Raw genomic sequence first — 23,236 nt, 5'->3', positions numbered from 1 at the left:
AATAATTTGTGTGAAAGTCTTCACTATATCACACCTGTAAGATTTCAACTTATAGCTGGACATAGTGGCATATGCCCTTAATCCCAGCACTAGGGAGGTGGGGGGGGGGGGGTCTAACAAGTAAGTCCAGGACAGACATAGCTTTGTTAGAAAGTCAGTCTCCAAACAAACAAGACAAATTCCTACTTATTTACTTACCTGCTTATTTATTCGGCCTCCTAACCTTAACCCTAAATCTGAGTGCTAGAATTAAAGGCAAGCAGGAACCTCACCTGCTTCCTTCAATACACTTTTGTTGTTGTTTTGTTTTTTTTTGAGACAGGGTTTCTCTGTATAGCTTTGGCTGTCCTGGACTCGCTTTGCAGACCAGGCTGGCCTTGAACTCACAGTGATCCACCTGCCTCTGCCTCCCCAGTGCTGGGATTAAAGGTGTGCACCACCATGCCCCACAATTTCAACATTTTTTTAAATTAAAAAAAAAAAAAAAAGAAGAAGATTTAAGCATCTTTTACAAGCTGAACAATAACCCTCAATTTTGAAATAAAAAATGTTCGAGCCATGGTGGCACACGCCTTTAATCTCAGCACTCGGGAGTCAGAGGCAAGTGAATCACTGTGAGTTTGAGGCCAGCCTCGTCTACAAAGCAAGTCTAGGACAGCCAAGGCTACACAGAGAAACCTTGTCTCGAAAAAACAAAAAAAAAAAATCAAGTATTTGTCTCTCTCTCTCTCTCTCTTTTTTTTTTTTTTAAGTTTTTTTTTTAAATGTACATTGGTCTTGTTTTGCCTGTGTATATATGTGTGTGAGGGTGCCAGACTTCTTGGAACCACAGTTATAGAAAGTTGTGAACTCCATGTGGGTGCTGGGAATTGACCCTGGGTCCTCTGGAAGAACATTTAGCTTTCCTAACTGCTGAGCCATCTCTCCAGTCTCTTGACATGTCTTAAAATTCACATCTTGAGAACTTAAAAAAATTTTTTTTCCAGAAACACTTTTCAAGTGTTTGTAGCTGCTTTCTGGCAGTGCAGGTAATCTAAGATTACCTGAGAAAGAGCACAGGAAGACAAGTGGGGCAGAGAGAAACATGGATGGCTGCAGGCAGGCAGGCAGGTAGGGGAACACCACGGAGCCACCAGAAGGAAGGACAGGAGCACAACTTCCCTCAGATCCTGAGTAAGGGACTGTGGCATGGTGGGTGCCAGAGACCTAATCTTCAGACTGAAAGAATAAATTTCTCAAATACAGGTCAGGCTAGCCCCATGTTCTCTCTGTAGCTGAGGATGACCTTAAACTGATAGTCCTGCCTCTACTTTTTGAGTGCTGAGATTAAGAGCAGGCCTTAGTACAATGATAGAGATTAACTGAACTGTATCTCTAGCCCAACTTTCTATTGTAAAGACACAGCAAAGGTGTGATAAATTTGATAAAGCATGGAAACGGGGGGAGCTGGGCCTGAGAATGTACTATAACCAACCCCAGCACAGCCCTTGTAACCACTGAGCACTGTGAATGAAGGCCCCGACCACTTTCAGCCCATGCTGAGACAATAATGCAAGCCCCCACCAATGGGTTAATGATCTGCCCCAGCCAGCTTTCTGAACCAACAGTATAGACAAAGGCTGTGTTCTACGCCAGAGAAGCTATTCAACAAACATCTGACAGACTTCAGACAGACAGTATCTGAAGTCTGTCCCTCACACACTGGGATGAGCCCATGAACTCCTGCTTTAATGCCAAGTAGTGCTATTTCCACATCTATCTGCTCAAGTCAGTGGACCACACCCCTATTTCCACACATCTCTAGAGCAGTAAGCAAGGATGGGACAGTTTTTGGGTTTAATTCTATAAGATCAACAGCTAAAACACACACACACAAGGAAGCAAAACTCTTTCCTTCACTACGAAATCTGAAGCCTGGAAAAAAAAAATCTCTCTCCTTTTGCCACAGACAGGACTGATTATGAAGCCATTTTCATTGGAAGGGGGTGGCAGCAAAAAGGAAAGGTAAACCAATTACTTCTGCTTCTGAGATTCAACTAGACTGGCTGTCCAGCAAGCCCTAGGGATCCTGGGCTGCACCTGCCCAGCCCTGGAGCTACAAGTCTGCAATGCCAGATCAGGCTGTTATGTAAGAACTAGAACCGAATGAAGGTCCTCATGCTTGTACCAGCAAGCAGTCTACCAACTGTGCCATCCCCACAGGTCCAAAAAAGGTGATTTAGGAGGATCAAATCTGAAATAGAAATTAAGAGGACTGGAATGAAGACAGGAATCAATGTCTTTTCTGTCTCAAATCTAAAGATCCTTTTTTTTTTCTGGGTGAGAGTGAAGTGATACTTGACACAAGGAGTTATCACAAACAAAATAAAATTGTGTGTACATAGGCCATTAAAACACACACACACACACACACACACACGCGCGCGCGCCTTTCAGTTTCTGAGGTGTAGCAAGGAGGAAGAAGAGGTGAGAGGAAGGGGAGTAGAGACAGTGAACAAGCTTCAAAACAGCAGTGGCAAAGCACAGGATGGTGGGAGTCTGACCTACATACAAGCGTTTTTTAAACAGCAGGCATCTGAAGCCGGGGAAATGGAAAGGTTTGCTAAAATTAGGTTTAGCTAGTAGAAAAACCTTCACACTTCTATGTTTATTAGATCTTTTACTAAAGCCTTACACCTATCATGTCTAATGGGATATAAGCTAAGGATTTTATTTTTCACTCATTGGAGTAAGGTGAGGAAAGAAAATGACAGTGGGAAAGGGACCCGTGACGATCTAGTCTTGAGCATGTGTCATCCACCCATTTCTAACTATGCACAGACACCCTTTGGCTGAATCCCCAGGAGAACGGAAATAACACAACTGGGGCCACGTGAGGGGAAGCCCAGGATCCTCAGAGGCTTCTTCATCCCCACAGCGGCTTCCTGGGAGTGCCTGCCACAGTCAGTCTTTGTTACAGACTGAGACTCACTGTTCTCTTTGTGAGGACAACCTGCTACTCTGGAAAGTGGCATGGCTGCCTTGTTGTCAGATGGTAAAGCAGGACTAGAGGTACCACAGACTGCAAGACGAGGCTGAGGTGACGAGCCATTTCGTCTCCCTTTTCAGCTGAGGCTGAGCCCACAATACTGTGTAGTACGCCACAAACACTTGTATCTCCTGTACTTGCTGTGGGTAGGGTTCCGTAACTAGCTTTAACTGAGGGGCAAGGGCTGGGTTTAAAGAGATGGAGCCGCTGTTAAGAGCAGATCCCAAGACTTACACCCAATCACCCACAGCTCCAGGAGATGAAACAACCACTTCTGCCTCTGTAGGCAACACTTGCAAGGTGCAAGCAGTGCCTACAGGGTCAAGGGGGAAAAGGCATGAGGCTGAGGCAGGAAGACCATGGATTAGAGGCTGCCTTGGGATATACAGTGAGACCATCTTGGTTTTTTTTTTTTAATTTTTTTTTCGAGACAGGGTTTCTCTGTGTAGCCTTGGCCATCCTGGACTCACTTTGTAGACCAGGCTGGCCTAGAACTCACAGTGATCCGCCTGCCTCTGCCTCCCGAATGCCGGGATTAAAGGCGTGTGCCACCACGCCCGGCTCCATTTTGGTTTTTATGTCAAGAAAATGAAGCACTAGTGCCTCAGCTGAGAAAAATGCCCTAGTTTTTTTTTTTTTTGAAGTGACATTTCCTCACCAAACCACACCAATTACTTTCTTTTTTAGTAGTGCTTTAGATGGATCATAGGGCCTTGGGCATGCTAGGCAGGTGTGCTACCAGAGCCCTCATGGATGGTCACTGCAGCACCGCTCCCACACCCCATGGTGCTCCATGCATTTGTGGATACCACAAAGTCAAGCACAGCCGGGCAATACTAACACTAACGAGAGACTTGGTAGCTGGCCAGTGAGGGGGCTCAGCAGGGAAAGGGCCTTGTTGTGAACCCTGATGACTACGCTCATACCTGGCCACATGGTGCAGAGAGAACTATCTTCCATGTGTTGTTCTCTGAACTTCCCACATCTGAGATGACATACATGCACCCACACATACATATACACATGAAAAGATACTATTTTTATTCTATGTTCACTGTTATTTTGCTTGCATGGATGTCTGTCTGAGGGAGTCAGAAGCCCTGGAATTGGAGTTACAGACAGGTGTGAGCTGCTATGTGGGTATTGGGAATTGAACCTGGGTCCTCTGGGAAAGCAGCCAGTGCTCTTAACCACTAACCCATCTTTCTGGCACCAGTAGTTAAGCCCTGATCTGGCATGTGGGCATGCAGACAGAATTAAAAAAAAAAAAAGTTAAGTTTTTAGCTGAGAAACTGTTAGGTACCATTTTACAGCGTCATAAGGGGAGAAGACGAAATGCAGTACTGTCTCTTAACAAATTCAGCAAAACGTAAGGCAAGGTAAAAATAGATGTGCCAACCGTACAGCAGAAACACTCTGGGGTGGAGAGATGGCCCAGGAACACACTGCTTTCCAGAGAACCCAAGCACAACCCTAGCATCCATGCCTGGCAGCTCATAACTGTGTTAACTACAGTGTCAAGGATCCAACGCCTCTGGGCTCCAGCCTCCAAGGGTACCTGCAATCACTCCATGCCCTGCATACACAGATACAAGACATATACACATAATTAAATACAATAAAAATGGGGGCTGGAGGGATGGCTTAGTGGTTAAAGAGAATTGGCTGCTTTTCCCAGAGGACCTGTGTTTGATTTCTAGCACCTATACCATGGCTCACAACTACCTATAACTCCAGTTCTAGGAGTTGCAATGCATGGACACAAGGCACACAAGTGGTGCATAGGCATACACACAGACACAACCTCCACACATATAAAACAAACAGAATCAAACTAAACACTATACTACTGCATGGTTTCCTGACCTTTTTGCTATGAAAAAAGCTAACTTGGGACACACACACACAGGGGAGGGGGTAAGAGCTAACAAAGCAAGAGAAACATACAGGCCCTCCTGCACTTGAATGAATTTTAAATAAAGTCTGGGGAAACAAGACCACATATGCAACCTGTACAGAGGTGCAGTTCACAGAGTGAACAACTACTTGGGTACTCACTGTGCAGCTCCTCCAGCCTCTACCTCCCAAGTGTTAGGTTACAGCTGTGTGTTATCACACCTGGATGCATTCTAAGGGGTCCTACCACTACTGATGGACAGTTCTGACCTTCTGCCCCCTCCTCCACAGTGTTGGAATTACAGATATGTAAAGACCCAATCTGGCTTGTTGTGTGGGTGCTGGGATCTGACCTCAGGTATTCATGGCTGCACAGGAAGTGAACTTACTCTGAGAAAGCTGTGTGAACTACCCACTCGGCAACACATCTGTTTGGATTCTCTTTTCTACCACTTTCACAGTCACCCTGACAATCAGGATAGGGTTTTCCTGCCCACTCACACAGCATAATTTCAGGCCATTACCCAGTAACCTGATAACTGTTCTGAGTTCCTAATGTAAATGCTACGATCTATGGGTTTTGTTTTTTGTTTTTGGTCTTTTTCTGGTTTGGGAAGACAGGTTCCTGCTTTAAACTCTGCTTCCTGAATGCTCTGACTGGTTACAGGTAGGCGTCACCACAGCAGTTAACTTTTCTGTTATTACTAGTAGCACTGTTGAGACAAGCTCACTAGGAAGCCCTGGTGGCCTGGACCGTCCCTGTAGCCCAGGCTGGCAATCTGCCTTTTTCCCTAGGGCTGTCATGCATCATTGTGCCCAGCTCATCTGTAAGCTTTTCTTAAACTCGGAAAGTGGTCACTGGAAGGTCTTTGTGTTAACTACCTTTTTGTTGCTGGGAAAAACCGTAACAAAGCCTACTTGGGGAGGAAAAGGGTTATTTCAATTTCTACTCTCAGCCCACGATCCCATTAATGAGAGAAATCAGAACAGGAGTCCACTGCAGAATACCGAAGCAGAAGGCCCTCTCACTGGTTCCTGCTCAAGGAATGGTGTTGACCACAGTGGCCAGGCCCTCCCATATCAGCCATATCAACCAGCAAGAGACAGTGCACCACAGGCCTGTGCATAGGTAATGTAATGCAAGACTCCCTCAACTGAAGGTCCCTCTTCCAGAGTGACTCATTCATGTCAAATTGAGAATAAAAACTAGCCTGTACAGACCAGCTCATAGTTCTCAACTTCTACCAGTGATAAATCAGAGATGGAAGACAGCTGTGACCTCACCAGATTCATTTGAAAGGCACTGAGACTAGGCATGGTAACAGAGGCAGACAGGCTGCACAGAGAAATCCTGTCTCGGAAAAAAAAAACCAAAAAACAAAACAAGGCCGAGTGTGGTGGAGCATGCCTTTAATCCCAGCACTGGGAAGGAGAGGCAGGTGGATTGCTGTGAGTTCACGGCCAGCCTGGTCTACAAAGTGAGTCCAGGACAGCAAGGCTACACAGAGAAACCCTGTCTAAAAAAAGGAAAAAGAAAACCTAAACCAAAACAACCCAAATCTTACTAGTCAGTCCTATCTGACCTTGAATTTATAGTGAGTTCTGGGGATTCTAGGAGTACACCACCAAATCTGCTTTTATTTATTTTGGAATGGATTTGCTATGTACCTCTGGCTAGTCCAGATCTTGTGATGAAGACCTTACTGGGGTTGACATTTCTTTCTTTTTCATATTTGTTAAGAATTATTTTAGTTATTATTTATGCAGTATTCTCCCTGCATGTGAGCTAGCAGGCCAGAAGAGGGCACCACATCTTATTATAGATGTTGTGAGCCACCATGTGCTTGCTAGGAATTGAACTCAGAACATTTGGAAGAAAAGCCAGTGCTCTTAACCTCTGAGCCATCTCTCCAGCCCCCTTCGATGCTGTTCTTAATTTTACTAAAGCAAAAAAAGTAAAAAACAAAACAAAACAAACCAACAAACAATAAAAGATTACATTCATCTGGTAAGAGTTTAAACAGGCCTAAACTTCTGGAAACACGGCAGCATCTACTAACATGAACATATACACAGCCTTTGACTATTATCAATGCTATGGGCACACACAATAAAGATATGTTCATGCTAGCTAAACACCATACTTCTACTTCTTCACAGGTAAATTATGCTCACCAACATAAGAATTCAGAAATCAGAGTGGAAACGATGAACACTGCATAGCAAACAGCAGAAGGACACAAGCACAACAGGACAGTCACATTATATATATATATATATATAAATATATAAAAATAAATAAATATATGGTATTAAGGAAGCCAGAAAAAATATCACTGTGATTATAATCAATAAGCTGTTTGGAAGTCGGGAGAGCTATACTCTAAGAGGGACACAATTGAGGCTATAATCTCTATTAAAACTCATCATGGAAATACTAGATATGTTCTCCCAAATATACACTATTTTTTACTTAAAAATTTTTATGAATTTTAACAGTGTGTGTATGGCATTTGTATGAATGCAGGTATATGCATGACATGGCAAGAATCTTAGAGGTGAGAAGGCAATATTAGGAATTAATTTTCTCCTATCCATGGCTTGAGCTCAGGTAATCAGGATTGGGCATTAAGCCCTCTTATCCACTGTGGCTCTCTGTACTGCATATAGAAATACAAACTTACATGAGAACAGCTTGTTACACACACAAAAAACACAATCTCTCACAATGAATGATCCTTTCTATTGAGAAAGTAAGGACGAAAAGATCTATCTCTGTTAAGGCTACTGTTATCACATTTGTTGCTACTGCACTGGCAGGAGCTGCATCTAGGCCTCTCTGAGCTGCCTCTCAGCCCTGGGCACAGGAAGCAGCAGCACAGTGCTGGCTTCACTCTGGAATCAGATGCAGCTCAGTGTGAATCCTGGCTCCATCAAAGCTGGCAGCCTTGCTGTGGATCAAGTCTTCAACTGCGGAGTAAGGATATTGAGGAATGAAATGATGTGGGTAGGGCTGGAGAGATGGCTCAGCGGTTAAGAGCATTGACTGCTGTTCCAGAGGTCCTGAGTTCAATTCCCAGCAACCACATAGTGGCTCACAATCATCTATAATGTGATCTGATGCATACTGTATAAATCTTTAAAAAAAAAATGATGTGGGTGAAGCAACAGCGGGATATGTATGTGTGTGTATATATATGTATATGTGTGTGTATATATATATATATATAAAAATAAAAATCTATTTAAGTTTATGAGTGCTCTATTTGTATGTATGCCTGCTTGCCAGAAGAGGGCACCATATCACACTATAGATGGTTGTGAGCCACCATGTGATTGCTGGGAACCTATGGGCCTCTGGAAGAGCAGCAACAGGCAATGCTCTTAATGGCTGAGCCTTTTCTCTAGTATATTTTATTTTTTAAAAGCCCAAGCAGGTTTAGAACCTGCTAGAGTACAGGCTGGCCTTAGCAGCTGGGACCACAGCCTAGAGCCTGACACCCAGCTTAGCAGTTACATTTTGAAATAACTACTGTGCTTGAAAAGTCACTTTGCAGTCTGTGCTGTTGGGCATATCTAGCTTTTCGAAGCAACTCTGGACAAAACGAGGCTCTTTTACAGAGATTTTAAGATGCACTCAATTGGACTAAAAGGTAGAAACTGAGTGTGCTGTGGTGTGAACATGTCATATTTCAAAGATATCAAGAAACATTAATATCAAGTGGAAAGATCTGATGATGATAATAGATTCCCTAACTGTACCTTTTAGGTGTGTGTGCCCACATATAGCCAGCATTTCCCTCAGGTCACTAGAGCTCCTGGTTGGTTTGTTTTTGTTTTTCGAGACAAGGTTTCTCTGTGTAGCCCAGGCTGTCCTGGACTCACTTTGTAGACCAGGCTGGCCTCAAACTCACAGAGACCCACCTGCCTCTGGGATTAAAAGTATGTGGCACCACGCCCGGTGCCTAAATTTTTCCAGTTTTTTTTTTTTTAAATTATTTATTTTTATGTACATAAGTGTTTTAGTTGTATGTGTGTCTGTGTGACGGCACCAAATCCCCTGGAACTGGAGTTATAGACGTTGTGGAGCTGCCACACCAGAACTAAACGCAAGTCTTCTGAATAACATCAGGTGCGTTCAGGGCAGTATGGCCACAGGCTAACCTGGATCCTCTGGAAGAGTAGCCAGCGCTCTTACCCACTGAGCCATGTCTCTAGTCCCATTTGTTTGTTTGTTTTTTTTTTTTTTGAGTCAGGGTCTTTCTACATAGCCCTGGCTACTCTGGAACTCACTATGTAGGCCAGCCTAGCTCTGCCTCTTGAGTGCTGGGATTAAAGACCTATACCACCACACCCAGTTATGGCTCCATTTTTTAGTTAAAACCTGTAAAATCAGCCAAAGCATACTTTAGCCTGCGAATAGGAAGCACATTGACAACATTAGCAGCCAGATCACAGCTATGGCTTCTATAAGCAAACACGACCCGTCAACTTCTAGAAGAGTATGCAGAGATTTTTCCTTTGAGGAGCCCGGGTGTTAGGACTTTCTGAGGCTTCCCAGAGTCCCCTGTTTATCTTCACTTGCTTGCTTCTTTTGCACACCTTAGAGGGGTTTGCATTCCATTCCAACAGGCACAAACTCTGGAACTAGGAAACCATTTATGATTGTGGAATTCAAAATTATACAAGTTTATAGGAAAACTAAGCAGAAACCAGTATCCAATTATCTTATATCCATGAGAAAAAATATTTAAAATGGTGCTGGCACACACTTTTAATCTCAGCACTCAGGAGGCAGAGGCAAGTGGATCTCTGTGAGTTCGAGGCCAGCCTGGTCTACAGAACGAGTTCCACCAGGACAGCCAGGGCTAGACAGGAAAACCCTACCCTGAAAACCCAAAAAACAAACAAACAGAAACAAACAAACAAAATGGTAGGAAGGTAATGAGTCATGAAAAGTTCATTGTGTCTTGAAGGTTTTCTTGAACTGATGACAGGATATAGACCTGTGTCTAAGTCCAACCTGGTGCTACGTCTTAAGAAACCGAGGCTTATCAGAAGCTAATAAGCATCCAGAAGAGAGGATGGCGGAAATAACTGGCCAGACTTCGGTGAAGGTAATGACAGTTCTCACTCGACTATGATTTTGTAAATGAAATGGAAAATTTCAACAGGTTTTGTTAGAAATGACTCCTTGCCATGCTCCATGATAACAAAATTTTCCTGTTAGCAAAGCGTTGCCCTTACCTGGCTGGGGAGGATGGGGTGGTGGCATCTGATGGTGCATCAGAGGGTAGGGAGGTGGCTGCTGATGAGGCATCATGCCAGGGTGTCCTGCTGCTCCAAGTGGGGCCAGACCAGGTCCTCCTGAGTGCTGGTGTGCTTGTTGAGGGTTCTGGCCATGTTGCTGCTGTTCCATTTGTTGTCGAGCACGTAACTCAGCATATTTTAATTGCTCCATGTGGAAGTTTTGGCGCTCAGTGAGCAACTGCTGTCTCTGCTGTTCTAGCTACAGCAAAGGAAGTAGAAGAGAAATGTTATCAGGAGGCTTCTCAGGACTTTATGACAAGTAGGACATTTATTTGATGCTTGAGTTCCATCCATACCATGCTACAGGGAGAGACTCCTTAGCAGGGACATCCCAATGTTTAGTCTAAATCTGCTTTCCTTGTAGTCTACAGCACAGGCGAATGCCTTTTGGCTCGACTTTTGACACACTGGGAGGCTTTCATCACCATCATCTTACTATGACTATAATTACTACCGGGGACAGTTGTTATCTGCATTCCCGGGCGCAAGTGATCCTATTGTCTTAGCTTCCAAATTGCTAGGACCACAGGCACGTGCCAGTGCCTGGGTAAACCTGCAGGTATTATTTTATTTATTACATGAAGACAGAGTCTCACAGTATAGCTCCTGCTGGCTTTAACAACAGAGACCCACTTGCCTCTGCCTCTGCCTCTGCGTTGGGATTAAAAGTGTGCACCAGTATGCCCGGCTGGGCTTGCAGACATTCAAAAATACAACTCATAATGATCTTGATACTTCCCTAGAGTTTTTTTTTTTTTTAAAACCTGTCTCCTTGTTCCTCACACACAACATTTAAAGCCTGTTCAACCTTCCCAGGTCATTCTGGATGTGATCCATTTGGTCATGTCTATTTAGAATATTAAAATGTTGCAGAGATGACATACCTTAGTTGCACACATATTTTTTGTTTTTTTATGTGGACCACTGGAATGTTACAGCAAGGCGAATCTTAACTACAATTACAGTATGTGACAAATTCACATATTTTCACTTACTAGACACACTTTTTTGCTTTTCAAGACAGGGTTTTTCTGTCTCTGCTCTCAGGCTTGGCTATCCTGGAACTCAGTATGTAGTCCAGGCTCGTATTAACTCAGAGATCCACCTGCCTCTGCCTCCCCGAGTGCTATTTAAAAAAAACAAAAAAAAACCCCTAAATGTAACCCTAAATGTAAAAATGGTGGTGCACACTTTTAACCCCAGCACTTGGGAGGCAGAGGCAGGGTTATCACTGTGAATTTGAGGCCAGCCTGGTCTACAAAGGGAGTCCAGAATAGCCAAGGTTACACAGAGAAACCCTGTCTTGAAATACCAAATCAGGGTCTGGAGAGATGGCTCAGAGGTTGAGAGCACTATCTGTTCTTCCAACGGTCCTGAGTTCAATTCCCACAACCACACGGTGGCTCACAACCATCTATAATAAGATCAGGAGATTTGGTGCCCTCTCCTGTAAGGCACACATGGGGGCAGAATACTGTATAAAGAATAAATAAATAAAATCTTATTTAAAAAAAAAAAAAAAAAAAGCCAAACCAAACAACCCTAAATGTATAGATCTGTGGAAAAGAGTGATTAGACTTATTTGTTCTTAGTGGTGAGCCCACCCATCATTTTGCACAGGAGTTCTCACTGGAATCTTCTCTTCTAGGGTGGCACTGTCGGGCGCAGTAGACATACAAGGACATCTAGGGCCACTGTGAGCAGACATAGCACACATGGAGAGCAGAGGATGACTTGGCTGAATTGGTTCTACCTACCATGTGGATCTTGGCAATTAAACTTAGGGTGAACCATGTTACTGTCCAGTAAAAAACAACAACAAAATGATTTTGGGGCCTGGAGAGATGGTTCAGTGGTTAAGAGTGCCACCTGTTCTTCCACAGGTCCTGAGTTCAATTCCCAGCAACCACATGGTGGCTCATAACCATCTGTAATGTGATCTGATAACCCTCTTCTGGCCTGCAGGTGTTCAAGCAGACAGAACACTATATATAATAATAAATAAATAGGGGGCTGGAGAGATGGCTCAGCTGTTAAGAGCACTATCTGCTCTTCCAGAGGTCCTGAGTTCAATTCCTAGCAACCACATGGTGGCTCACAACAACCATCTATCCCCTCTAATGCCCTCTTCTGGCTGCAGGTGCACATGCAGATAGAGTGCTCATATACATATAATAAATAAATTTAAGAAAATCTTTCACACACAAAAACCAAAATCATTTGATCACAAGTAGAATTATTATTATTGTCATATGAAATTATTATATTTTCAGTTGTTTTAAACTTTTTCCCAGCGCTCAGGAGGCAGAGGGATCTCTGTAAATTCGAGGCTAGCCAGCTGTTATGCAGAGAAATCCTGTCTTGAAAAATAACAAGAAAAGCTAAATAAAATAAAAATATTACTTACATGTAGGGCTCTGCTGAATATCACTATTTTCAGCCACTTAACAGGTTGAGGAAATGTAACATTTTGGCTTCTGGAAGGAGCCAGTTCTATGAATAAATACTATCTACTATAATTAGCAAAAACTAGGTGAAATAAGCATGACAACTAGCTTACAAAACTGGCAGAGGTCAGCTACTGTAGAATGGAGTAAAAAGGATCAGTGCATGGTAGGAGTAGCAGCCGAGGGAAGTCACACAGGAGGAGAGTTATGTGCAGGCGAGGAGGACACAGGAGATGCTCTGAGATTTGGCCATATGGCTTGCAGAATGGGAGAGCTCCCCACCACAATCCCAGCAAGTTGGCACACAAGGCTCTTGCCTGGTCGGACTTCTTTACATGACAAGAAAGGACTCAAGACCTAAGTATTTAGAAGAATGCCCGAAAAGTTCAATTCTGAAAGGAATTAAGTAGTGACACCTAAAATAGGAAACAATAAAAGAGAGCCTGAGACTGGCTACAGTCTTGATTTTACATTCCTAACTATTCTCTCAATTTCCTGAGGTCAGACAGGAGAGGTTACCAGCAGACATGGCCTCTCGTCTATGCTTGAGTCACTACTGTTCTGGACGGTTTGGCTCTAGTCCTGAAGCTATTTAAGAACCACAGAAGGTAGAGGAAGATCTGCTTTGTGGGTGCACTGCTAATGAGAGCCCGTGCTGTCCCTGAAGGGGTGTTTTTAATCTTTATATTAACTACTCAGTGTTTTCATTTTGCTTTGTCTTCTTTTTCAAACTCCAAGTACCATTTCTTCGGTGGCCTAAGTTCATTGATGTCTTCTTTGTAAGGAAACAAACAAACAAAAATAAAAACAAAAACAGCATAAACTAATCCTCTTTACCACAGGAAAATGGGAGGAAAGAAAATCAAATATGGTAGAATGTGTCAATAATCCTAGTCCTTGAGAGACTGTGTAGGCCCTGCATCAAAATACACTATCACAACCATAAAACAGAAAAGAATGGAAGGAAAAATTCACCCCAGTTTTCCCCCCTACACTTAGCCGCCCTCAATTATACTCGTTACTTCTAAACTTTCCGTCATTTATTTATTCATTTTTTAACATTTTTAAAAGAGGTGAGACGGGGCTGGGTGTGAGGAAGAAGGCTTATGATTGGGTTTCTCTTGTAGCCCAAGCTATCCACAAACTCATAGCAATGGCCTGCCCCACCCCTCCCTGGCTACCTTGATAAACTGTTACCTGTCACCTTAAAACACAGAAAGTAATTAAAAATTAAAAGTAATTATGTAACTAAAAAAAAAGTAACTAAAGTAACAAAAAAAGCAAATGATTAAATACACATCCCTGAAGACGCAGTTTAAACCCAAAGCTTTAATATACGATGAACAAGTCCCGAGATGAGGTGAGGCCCAGATTGTTTCTCAATTTGCTCCAGACGGCTCAGGCTACCAGATGCCCCAGGCTCATGTCTGCTCTGGGGTAGAAGCAGCAGATTTTAAAACTGCTACATCCTGGCTTTATCATGTAAATGAAGTATCCTGCTAACTCACTTTTTATCAAATCAAGTCTAAAGACTGTACATATACACCCACATAGGCTCCTAGTAAGTGAAAAAGGTGTCAAAATACAATGGAGAAAAGACAACCTCTTCACCAAGGGGTCTGGGAAAACTATATGAATTAATCAATATTTCTCTTTTACATTATTGTTCAGGAAAAAAAAAAGTAAACATGAAAGTCAGCTCAAGTTAAGACTAGAAACTCAGCTGGGCATGGTGGTGCATGTCTTTAATCCCAGCATTTAGGAGGGAGGCGGATCTCTGAGCTTAAGACCAGCCTAGTCTATTGAGTGAGTTCCAGGATAAGACAGAGGTACACAGAAAAATCTGATCTTGAAACCACAACACCCCAGAAGGCTAGAAACACATACACTTTAAGAAGAAAACAAGATATAAACATTTCCAAATGTGGTAGCTTGTGAATCTAACCCGAGCATTCAAGAAGCTCGGGGTGAGCTTGGGCTACAGAGTGAGCCCTGCCTCAAAAAAATAAAAGCCAGGCAGTGCTTGCACACTCCTTTAATTCTAGCACTTAGAAGGCTGAGGAGGGTGGATCTCAGAAATCCTAAAATAACGAGGTCTACACAGAGAAATCCTGTTTCAGAAACAGCACAACACTCGCGTGTGCACACACACAAATAGAATAAACAAGACAAACAAATTACTGGTAGAAATGAAAACAGTATGAAGTTCCCCAAAACACACAAAATAGAATTATAACTGAATCCAGGTGACTCTAACTCAGCACCATACATAGATAGACGCACAGCACGTCTAACAACCAATAAGGAACGGAATCAGTCTAGATGCCCATCAACAGGTCAACAGTTCAATGAAAATATGGTGTATATACACAGTGTAGTTTCAAAAAGTTATAAAGAACACTTACTCATTCCCAGTAAAATAAGCAAGACTTAAAAAGAAAAAGTACCATATATATCTTATATGTGGAAAGCTCAATGTAAAAGTCTGACTGCAAGGCAGGGGTGAAAAGCTCAGGGCAACTATTTGGGAGAAGAAGAGAATATTGGAAGGTAGGGTACGGGGAAGGCTAAGCAAAATACAATGTTGTCTCCGGCCCCCAGACAGGGTTTCTCTGTGTAGCCTTGGCTGTCCTGGAACCACTTTGTAGACCAAACTGGCCTGAAACTCACAGAGATCTGCCTGCCTCTGCTGGGATTACAGGGTGTGTGCTGCCGCATCTGCCTAATACAATAATTTATGCACATAAAAATCTCACAATGAAATTCACTATTATGAACACTAATAAAAAATTTTAACTACCAAAAAATTTTTTAAATCAATTTTGCTGTCCCAAACAACAAAATTGTAGTGCCGTTCATGGTAATCAGAAAGAATGGGAACTAGGAATTTCTAACAAAAGTTGGCAGTATTAAGGCATATTTTAAATGTACTCAACCACTGAGCTATGATTTGACATCTGGAAATCTGTCCCAGTAAATTGTTCATCTGTGGGCACAAAGCTAGTAAGTAAAACATTATTTTTGATCTATAGTTATGTCAGAATCTTAGTGGGAAGAAAATCAATTTGCAACAGAAAATATTTATAATCCCAAATATATACAAATGCTGTGATCATGTAAAAACACAATGAGCGGGGTGGTAGTGGCACACGCCTTTAATCCCAGCACTTGGGAGGCAGAGGCAAGTGGATCTCTGTGAGTTCGAGGCCAATCTGGACTACAAAGGTAGTTCCAGGACAGCCTGAGCTCAGAGAAACCCTGTCTGAAGAAAAACAAACAAACCAACCAACTACAATGAAAATGTTCTGGAAAATACCAAACTAACCGCGACTATCTCTAGGAATAAAGCTTTTTCACAATGCTAAGTATATTTTATGACATATGCTATATAGCATGGGCAACCTTTGAAAACATGTTAAATGAAAGAAATCAGACAGAAAGGTCACCTATCTTAAGCACTCCACTTATATGAACTGTTAAGAATAAACAAATTAGGTTGGAGAGATGGCTCAGTGGTTAAGAGCACTGTCTGCCCTTTCCAGAGGTGCTGAGTTCAATTTCTAGCAACCACATGGTGGCTCACAACCACCTATAATGGGATCAGGTGCCCCCTTTTGGCATGCAGGTAGGTGTACCTGCAGATAGAGCACTCATGTATATAAAATAAATTAATTAATTAAAAAAAAAAAAACTTGAGCACATCTACAAAGACAGAAAGTGGGTTATATCAGTAAGGAGGTCCTAGAGACACTGGGGGGCGGGGAGGGTTACTGCTAGAATGGGTACATCTTTTTGTGGTAATGAAAAATTTTGAAATAGATAATGGTGACAGTTGGAAAACTCTGTCTCTATTCTGAAAACTGAAAAGCTGCCCACTTACCTTCTTAACCCCTAGGTGTGTATATGTGAGCATGTACCACATGGAATGTATGGCAGCTGTTAAAAAATGTGTGGAAGCCTCTCCCTCACTTTACTCTTTGAGATTCAGGGATCACTGGCCTTGTCTACTTAAAATGGTTCTATGAAGCCTGGAGTGGTGATTTATGACTGTAATACCAGAACTTGAGGGATGAGGTAGGAGAAAATTGTATTCATAATCACAGAGACATCTTCTATTTTATTATCATCACGAGACAGGTTTCTCTGTGTAGCCCTGGCTGTCCTGGAGCTCTCTGTAGATGCGGTTGACCTCAACTCAAAGAGATCCAGAAATACCTTTTAATGTGTTTATTGTATCTTTTTCTTTTCTCTCTGAGACAGGGTTTCTCTGTGTAGCCTTGACTGTGCCTGCTGTCTGAAGAGGCCAGAAAAGAATGACGGATCCCTCACATCTGGAACTGCAGACAGCTTTGAGTTGCCAGGTGGGTGTTGAAAACTGAATCCAAGTCCTCTGGAAATAAGCCAATTATCTTAAGTTTCTAACCATCTTTCTAGCCTCCAAATCTCTCTCCTCTCTCTCTCCTCTCTCCTCTCTCTCCTCCCTCTCTCTCTCTCCTCTCCTCCCTCTCTCTCTCCTCTCTCCTCCCTCTCTCTCTCCCTCTCTCCTCTCTCTCTCCCTCTCTCCCACTCACTTATTTTACATCCTGGTGTTAGCCCCATCCTTCCTCACCTCTCAGTTCTACCCTCCCTCGGAAGCACATTTTCTTCCCCTGTGGCCTGGTAAGGCAGTCCCACCAGGGGGAAGTAATCCAAGAGCCAGCAAGAGAGCCCCCACTCCCCTGAACAGAGGACCCCCCACAAAGCCTGAGCTACCCATTGGCTACATCTTTGTAGGAGGCCTAGGTACAGTTCATGCATGGTCCTTGGTTGGTGCACCAGTCTCAGCAGGCCCCTCTGGGCACTGGTCAGTTGGCTCTATTGGTCTTCTTGTGGAGCTGTCACCTCCAGGTCCTTTTCTCCCTCCCCATCTCATTTTTTCACTAGATTTCCTATGCTTGGCCCAATGTTTGGCTGCACATCTCAGCATCTGTTCGAGGAACTGTTGGGTGTAGACTCTCAGAGGACAACTCCTGTCTGTAAGCATACTGTAATTAGTTTCAGGGATTGGTTCTCTCCCATGCTGTGTGTCCTAGGTTGGGCCAGGAATGGCTGGACATTCCCTCAGTTTCTACTCTATCTTTTAGCTATATAGTACAGGGTAAGCATATTACAAGGAACAGACTCAAAGAAGATTAAGTAACAAGGGAGGATGCTTAAATCTCACTAAGAAGGGGAAATAGAATAGACAGAGGTTGTGGTTGAGAGATGGAACAAGATAGAAGAGGGAACTGAGAGAAAGGAGAGTGGAGATCAGACCTGGGGAGAGCGAGGGTGGGAGGAAAAGGCCTGTAGAGAAAAGAGAAACTGTGGGCGGGGGCATCTCTCTGACAAGCTGGAGACCTAAGTCAGGGTAGGCTGGGGGGCAGGGGAGGATTAAGAGAGGCTCTAGCAGAGATTCCTAGTAGCAGGGCCCATAGAGACTGAAGAAGACACCCTCTAACTAGACAAGTCTCCTAGTAGAGGGAGGGGAACACCAACTGCCCACAAAAACATCTACTTAAAATTCACCCTGCCTATCAGTTGTGTATCAGTTTCTTAATAAGGATTACTCTGATGATACCAAGCTCATTAATATACTGACATTGGTATGCACACAAAGAATAAATCTATATACAGAGCATGCAACAATATAACTTTATAAATTCACTATTGTAATTAAGTTCCATGAAGGCAGTCTTGTTTATTTTATATATTACCCCATTCTTGGTACCTACATAATTGGAACATAAATATATATCAAATGAGAAGATGACAACATCACAACTTTTAAAGTGGTGATGACTTGCAAGATATCTGCCAGCCATTTACACATCCATGCCTTTCTTTTATGGGACAATCATAGAAACCTCCTCCTTCTCAATTTACACACTGCTAATCAGAGGAATTATATTTACCTCTGCTTTTCTTTTTTTTATTTTGTTTTTTTGAGACAAGGTTTCTCTGTGTAGCCTTGGCTGTCCTGGATTTGCTTTGCAGACTCGCTTGAACTCACAGAGATCTGCCTGCCTCTGCCTCACCAAGGCCTGGGATTACAGGTGTGCACTGCCATGCCCGGTTTCCTTTCCCACACCCCAAATTCAAGATTTTTTAAAATTTAATTTTATGTGAAAGGGTGTTTTACCTGCCTGCATGTCTGCACTGTGTGCAATGAAGTAGCTAGAGGCAGGTGAGAATCCCCTGGAACTGGAGCTGCAGATGGTTATAAGCTACCAAGTGTGTCAGCTCTAAATAATCTGTATTAAGATACTAACATTTGGAGGCTAGAAAGATGGCTATTTTAATATTAAGTATATACGCAGCCAAGAAACACAAACAGTTAAACTTTAAAAAGTAAACAAAAACCCCACTATTTATAACCACTAGGATCACTAGATAAAGGAAGTAACAAAATACCTAGGGAGATCAATGAAACAGACCACCATGGCACGACCTAACTTCCATCTCTGAGGGTTAATTTTCAACATGCCACATGCAATACTTACAGCCTCTTTCTCTCTGTCCATAATAGTCTCCAGCTCCTCAAAGTGTCGAAGTTTGATCTCTAATTTCTTCATCTGTGTTTCAACCAGGAGAGCCACGAGGGACTTGATCTTTCTCTCTTCCACAGCAGCCAGGTGCTAAGGACAGAGACCATTCCAGTTATTTATTTAAGAAAATGCTGACACTGACATTGAGAGGAAAAGGCTTGAAGCCTCTATGTTCCTTATAGAAATAGAGAAAATCACCGCTAAAGGGAAGAATGGGCAAAAACCCTGTTTTGCAAAGGGGCCATCAGCATGATTCAGTGGGTAAAGGCACTTGTTTTTTTAGCTGAAAATTTGAGATCAACCTACAGAAAGCACAAGGAAAGAATCTACTTCCCCAAATTGTCTGATGATCTCCATACCATGGAACCCCTTCTCACACCCCAGAAATAGTAAGTTATTGTAAAGGATTAAGGGAAGTTCCTCCTAAGGCACACTCTTCCTATCAAAGAGTCTGACCAGGAGGAGACGCTACGTAGGACAGGTCTGAACAAAGACTTCTAATCCACATGTGTTTTTTGTTGTCTTGTGTTTTTGAGACAAGGTCTCACTATGTAGCTCAAGCGTCCTAGAATTCACAGAGAACCACCTGCTTCTGACCCCCAAGTGCTGGGATTAAAGGCTTGCATGGCCACACCCTGCAGAACAAAGACTCTTGATGAGCTCTACCAACCAACCTCCCTATCTAGCTACCTCCCACCTCTCTATGGTAAGGAAGGTGTGTGTGGGGTAGAGAGACCAGGCAGTGTTCCACACTAAAGTGGAAGAGAGTATCCAGAGCTACACATATAGACAGTGGAGCAGAAAGGAAAGCTCTCTGGAAGAGGCTGAATGACTGACACCACCGCCATCAGTTCTTGTCTACTGAACTGCACAAACAAAGTGCCACGCTATGCACACTTGGCCAGTCCCTGACTACCTGCAGTCATCAGCCCCAACACATCCGAAACCACATTTTGCAGTCTATCATTCTATGTTAAATTTTGTGTGCATTTTATTTGTACACAAAATTGAATAATATGCAGGAAAGGCGATCTATCTAACCTCTTTATTTCCTATAGAACCTAAGAGTTAACATGTAGGAAACATGTAAGACAGGCTTCTAGAAGCAAAACAGGTATGACAGCTTGAATTATCATTTTTATTTTACTGTGTCTTTTTTTTTTTTTTTTTTTAAAAAGGCAGGGTTTCTCTGTGTAGCATGGCCATCCTGGAACTCACTCTATTGACCAGGTTGGCCTCAACTTACAGAGATCTGCCTGCCCCTGCCTCCTGAGTGCTGGGGTTAAAGGTATGTGCCTAATGCCCAACGGATCATTTTTGCTTAAAAATGTTACATATACGTTATTGCCTGCGTGTGAGTCTGTCTATTGTAAAGAGAACCCTTGGTATCCAGAAAAAAAGCAACAGAGCGTCTAGAGCTGGAATTACAGATACTTATTAGCCACTCAAAGTGGGTGCTGGAACTAACCTTAGGTCCTATGCAAGAGCACTGTGTTACTAACCACTGAGCCATCTCTCTGGACTCAACTACCATTCTACTACTTCTTTCCCCCCCCCTTTTCCCTTTAGTTTTTGGAGACAGGGTTTCTCTGTGTAAAAGAGCTCTGGTTGTCCTGGACTCACTTTGTAGACTAGGCTGGCCTCAAACCAGAGATCTGCCTGCCACTGCCTACCTAGTGCTGGGATGAAAGGTGTGCACCACCACGCGGGGTTCTAGAGATGTACTTTATGCATATGGGTGCTTCTTCTGTGTGCATGCCTACACACCAAAAAGGGCATTAGATCACATTACAGAGGGGCCAGAGTAAGTACCCAACTATTCAAGAACTGAGTTCATAACACCTGTGTGAGTAAATTCCACACTAATCTACTCATACCAGAAGATATAAGGAATGTGGGAAAGATCACCAGAGAGGTAACTAAGGAAAATGAAGTAGTTACTTCACTAGGAAAGGTTTAAGGTGGAGAGTCCAATGGATAGTAGAAGTAATTTCTTTTGATTCAACAAGGATGAAAGGTAACAGGGAACTACAACAAAATGGTGGAAGAGGCCAACTTTCTCTTTGGTCACCTGTGCACAGTAGTGCTATAGAGAGATGACATCCAAGACTTAGTTCAAGTATATTTCAACCAAAACTGCAACATAAAACAGCAGTAATAATTTATGTTTTGGAAGGCAAGAAAAATCTTTCTGTTGCCCAGTTTCCATGAGCTGAAATCCATTTTAGTTTTGTGCACATGGAGTACGTTATGAAGAAATGTAAGAGTTCTGAGAGAAATCTCAAAATATATGATTGAGAAAATGTAATTTCTGTTTCCTAAAAAAATAATATACCCTGGGTCTGAGGTTTCTAGTTTACCCCAAAAGTATTTTCAACTCGCCCTTCTTTCTTTCTATGTCTCAATACCCAGATGGAAGAAAACCCAGAGCACCTAGCCATGTGAGTACACCTACGCATGCTGCCACAATCCCACTGCAGGTGTGGCCCCACATAGCTTGTTAGTGGAAGCAAGGCAAAAATGGATATGTTCCTGAAGGGTTCCTCCCATTGCAAGGGTGGTGAGAAGCCAGAAGTTACCTGTCTGTTACAGAGCTAGATCCAGAGACTGTAATTACCTCTCCATGCATGAGGGTGACAAACACTGAATAACAAAGCTGTTTATAGACACAGAGGAACAAAGTAAGAGAAACTTGGAATGCTTGGTGAAGCCTTGCTAATTACAATAATTTAAGTGAATTTTTTGCCCCTTTGATTACTATGTAGCACAAAAATGATTATGTACCATGAGCTGTATCAGATCCAACTATAAGGCATTAAACTCACACATGCAACCTATACAGCAGACACTTTGGACTACTGTCACAAATTGGAGGGAAATTTGCTTTACTACTTAACAGTGGAAGCCAGGAGTGGTGGCACACATCTTCAATTAAAGTGCTGGGGAGGTAGAGGCTGGTGGATCTCGGAGTTCAAGGCCAGCCTGCTCTATAACAGAGTTACTTCCAGGTCAGCCAAGGTTACACAGGAAAACCCTATGTGTTGTGGTTGGGTAGGGGAATGTGAACAGTGAATCTTCTGGTTTTGGGAAATAGAGCTGATGATGAGCAAGTATAGATTGAGTGACCATAACTATAGTCTTCTCAACTGCACAGAACAACAAGGGTTAGGCACAACGTTAATTTCTATAAAAAGAAGGAATCTAATAGCTATGGAAAATGGTTCCTAGTATACAACACATAAAACAGTCTCCAATTTTCTTTTAACTTATTATGTAAAATTAACTAAAGCATAGGACAGAGGTAAGACTTGGAGAAATTACAGGAAGGACTGGTAATAGAATCAAGCCCTAGGAAGGAAGTGACCAGAAATGCTAGGTTCTTTTTTTTCGGCCCCTCCCTCTCCAAGACAGGGTTTTGTCAGGCGTGGGGGCACACGCCTTTAATCCCAGCACTTTGGAGAGGCAGGTGGATCTCTGTGAGTTCGAGGCCAGCCTGGTTTACAAAGTGAGTCCAGGACAGTCAAGGATACAAGTTTTTTTTTTTTTAAAGAACAGTAAGAAACAAAATAATTCCAAAGGAAAGGCAAGAAAAGAGGCTTAAAACTAAATAAAGGCCCTAATCATAAAACAATTTTAAATTCCCTAGGGAAGAATTTAAATTTTTAGTTGCGCTAGAGATAGGGAGGTTACTGAATGAAGTATTTTTTTCAAGACAGCATTGTGGCATATACATGTAATCTGAGCAATCCATAGGCAGAGGAAGGAAGATCTTGGCATGAAGGCCAGCCTTCATAGGGTCACATAGTGTGACCCTGGCTTGTGGATTAAAGGGGGAAAAAGAAAAAAACCAAGAAGTAACTTTTTAATCAACTTGCATTTTCATGAGATTTTATCTTTTAAAAATTATCTATTACAAGATTACATTTATATGAAGGAAGAGGAGCCTATATGAGATGGCTCACCAAGCACGATGGCCTGACCTTGATAGG

At 42.7% G+C, this 23,236-nt stretch overlaps 1 protein-coding gene across 1 annotated transcript in view; it reads right to left on the bottom strand.

Annotated features, from left to right (window-relative positions):
* Nucleotides 1-23,236, bottom strand: part of Smarcc1 (SWI/SNF related, matrix associated, actin dependent regulator of chromatin subfamily c member 1) — a 103,982-nt gene that overhangs the window by 6,128 nt on the left and 74,618 nt on the right. Inside the window, exons 25-26 of the mRNA XM_051140784.1 lie at nucleotides 19,203-19,337; nucleotides 10,172-10,433 (exon numbers count right to left, since the gene is read on the bottom strand). Coding sequence (XP_050996741.1) covers nucleotides 10,172-10,433; nucleotides 19,203-19,337 — 397 coding nt within the window. The remainder of the gene's footprint in view (nucleotides 1-10,171; nucleotides 10,434-19,202; nucleotides 19,338-23,236) is intronic.

Source organism: Acomys russatus, chromosome 32 (assembly GCF_903995435.1).
Source record: "Acomys russatus chromosome 32, mAcoRus1.1, whole genome shotgun sequence".
Classification (NCBI taxonomy): Eukaryota; Metazoa; Chordata; class Mammalia; order Rodentia; family Muridae; genus Acomys; species Acomys russatus.
The sequence above is the reverse complement of the archived record's forward strand: the minus strand, read 5'-3'. Positions and strand labels throughout refer to the sequence as shown.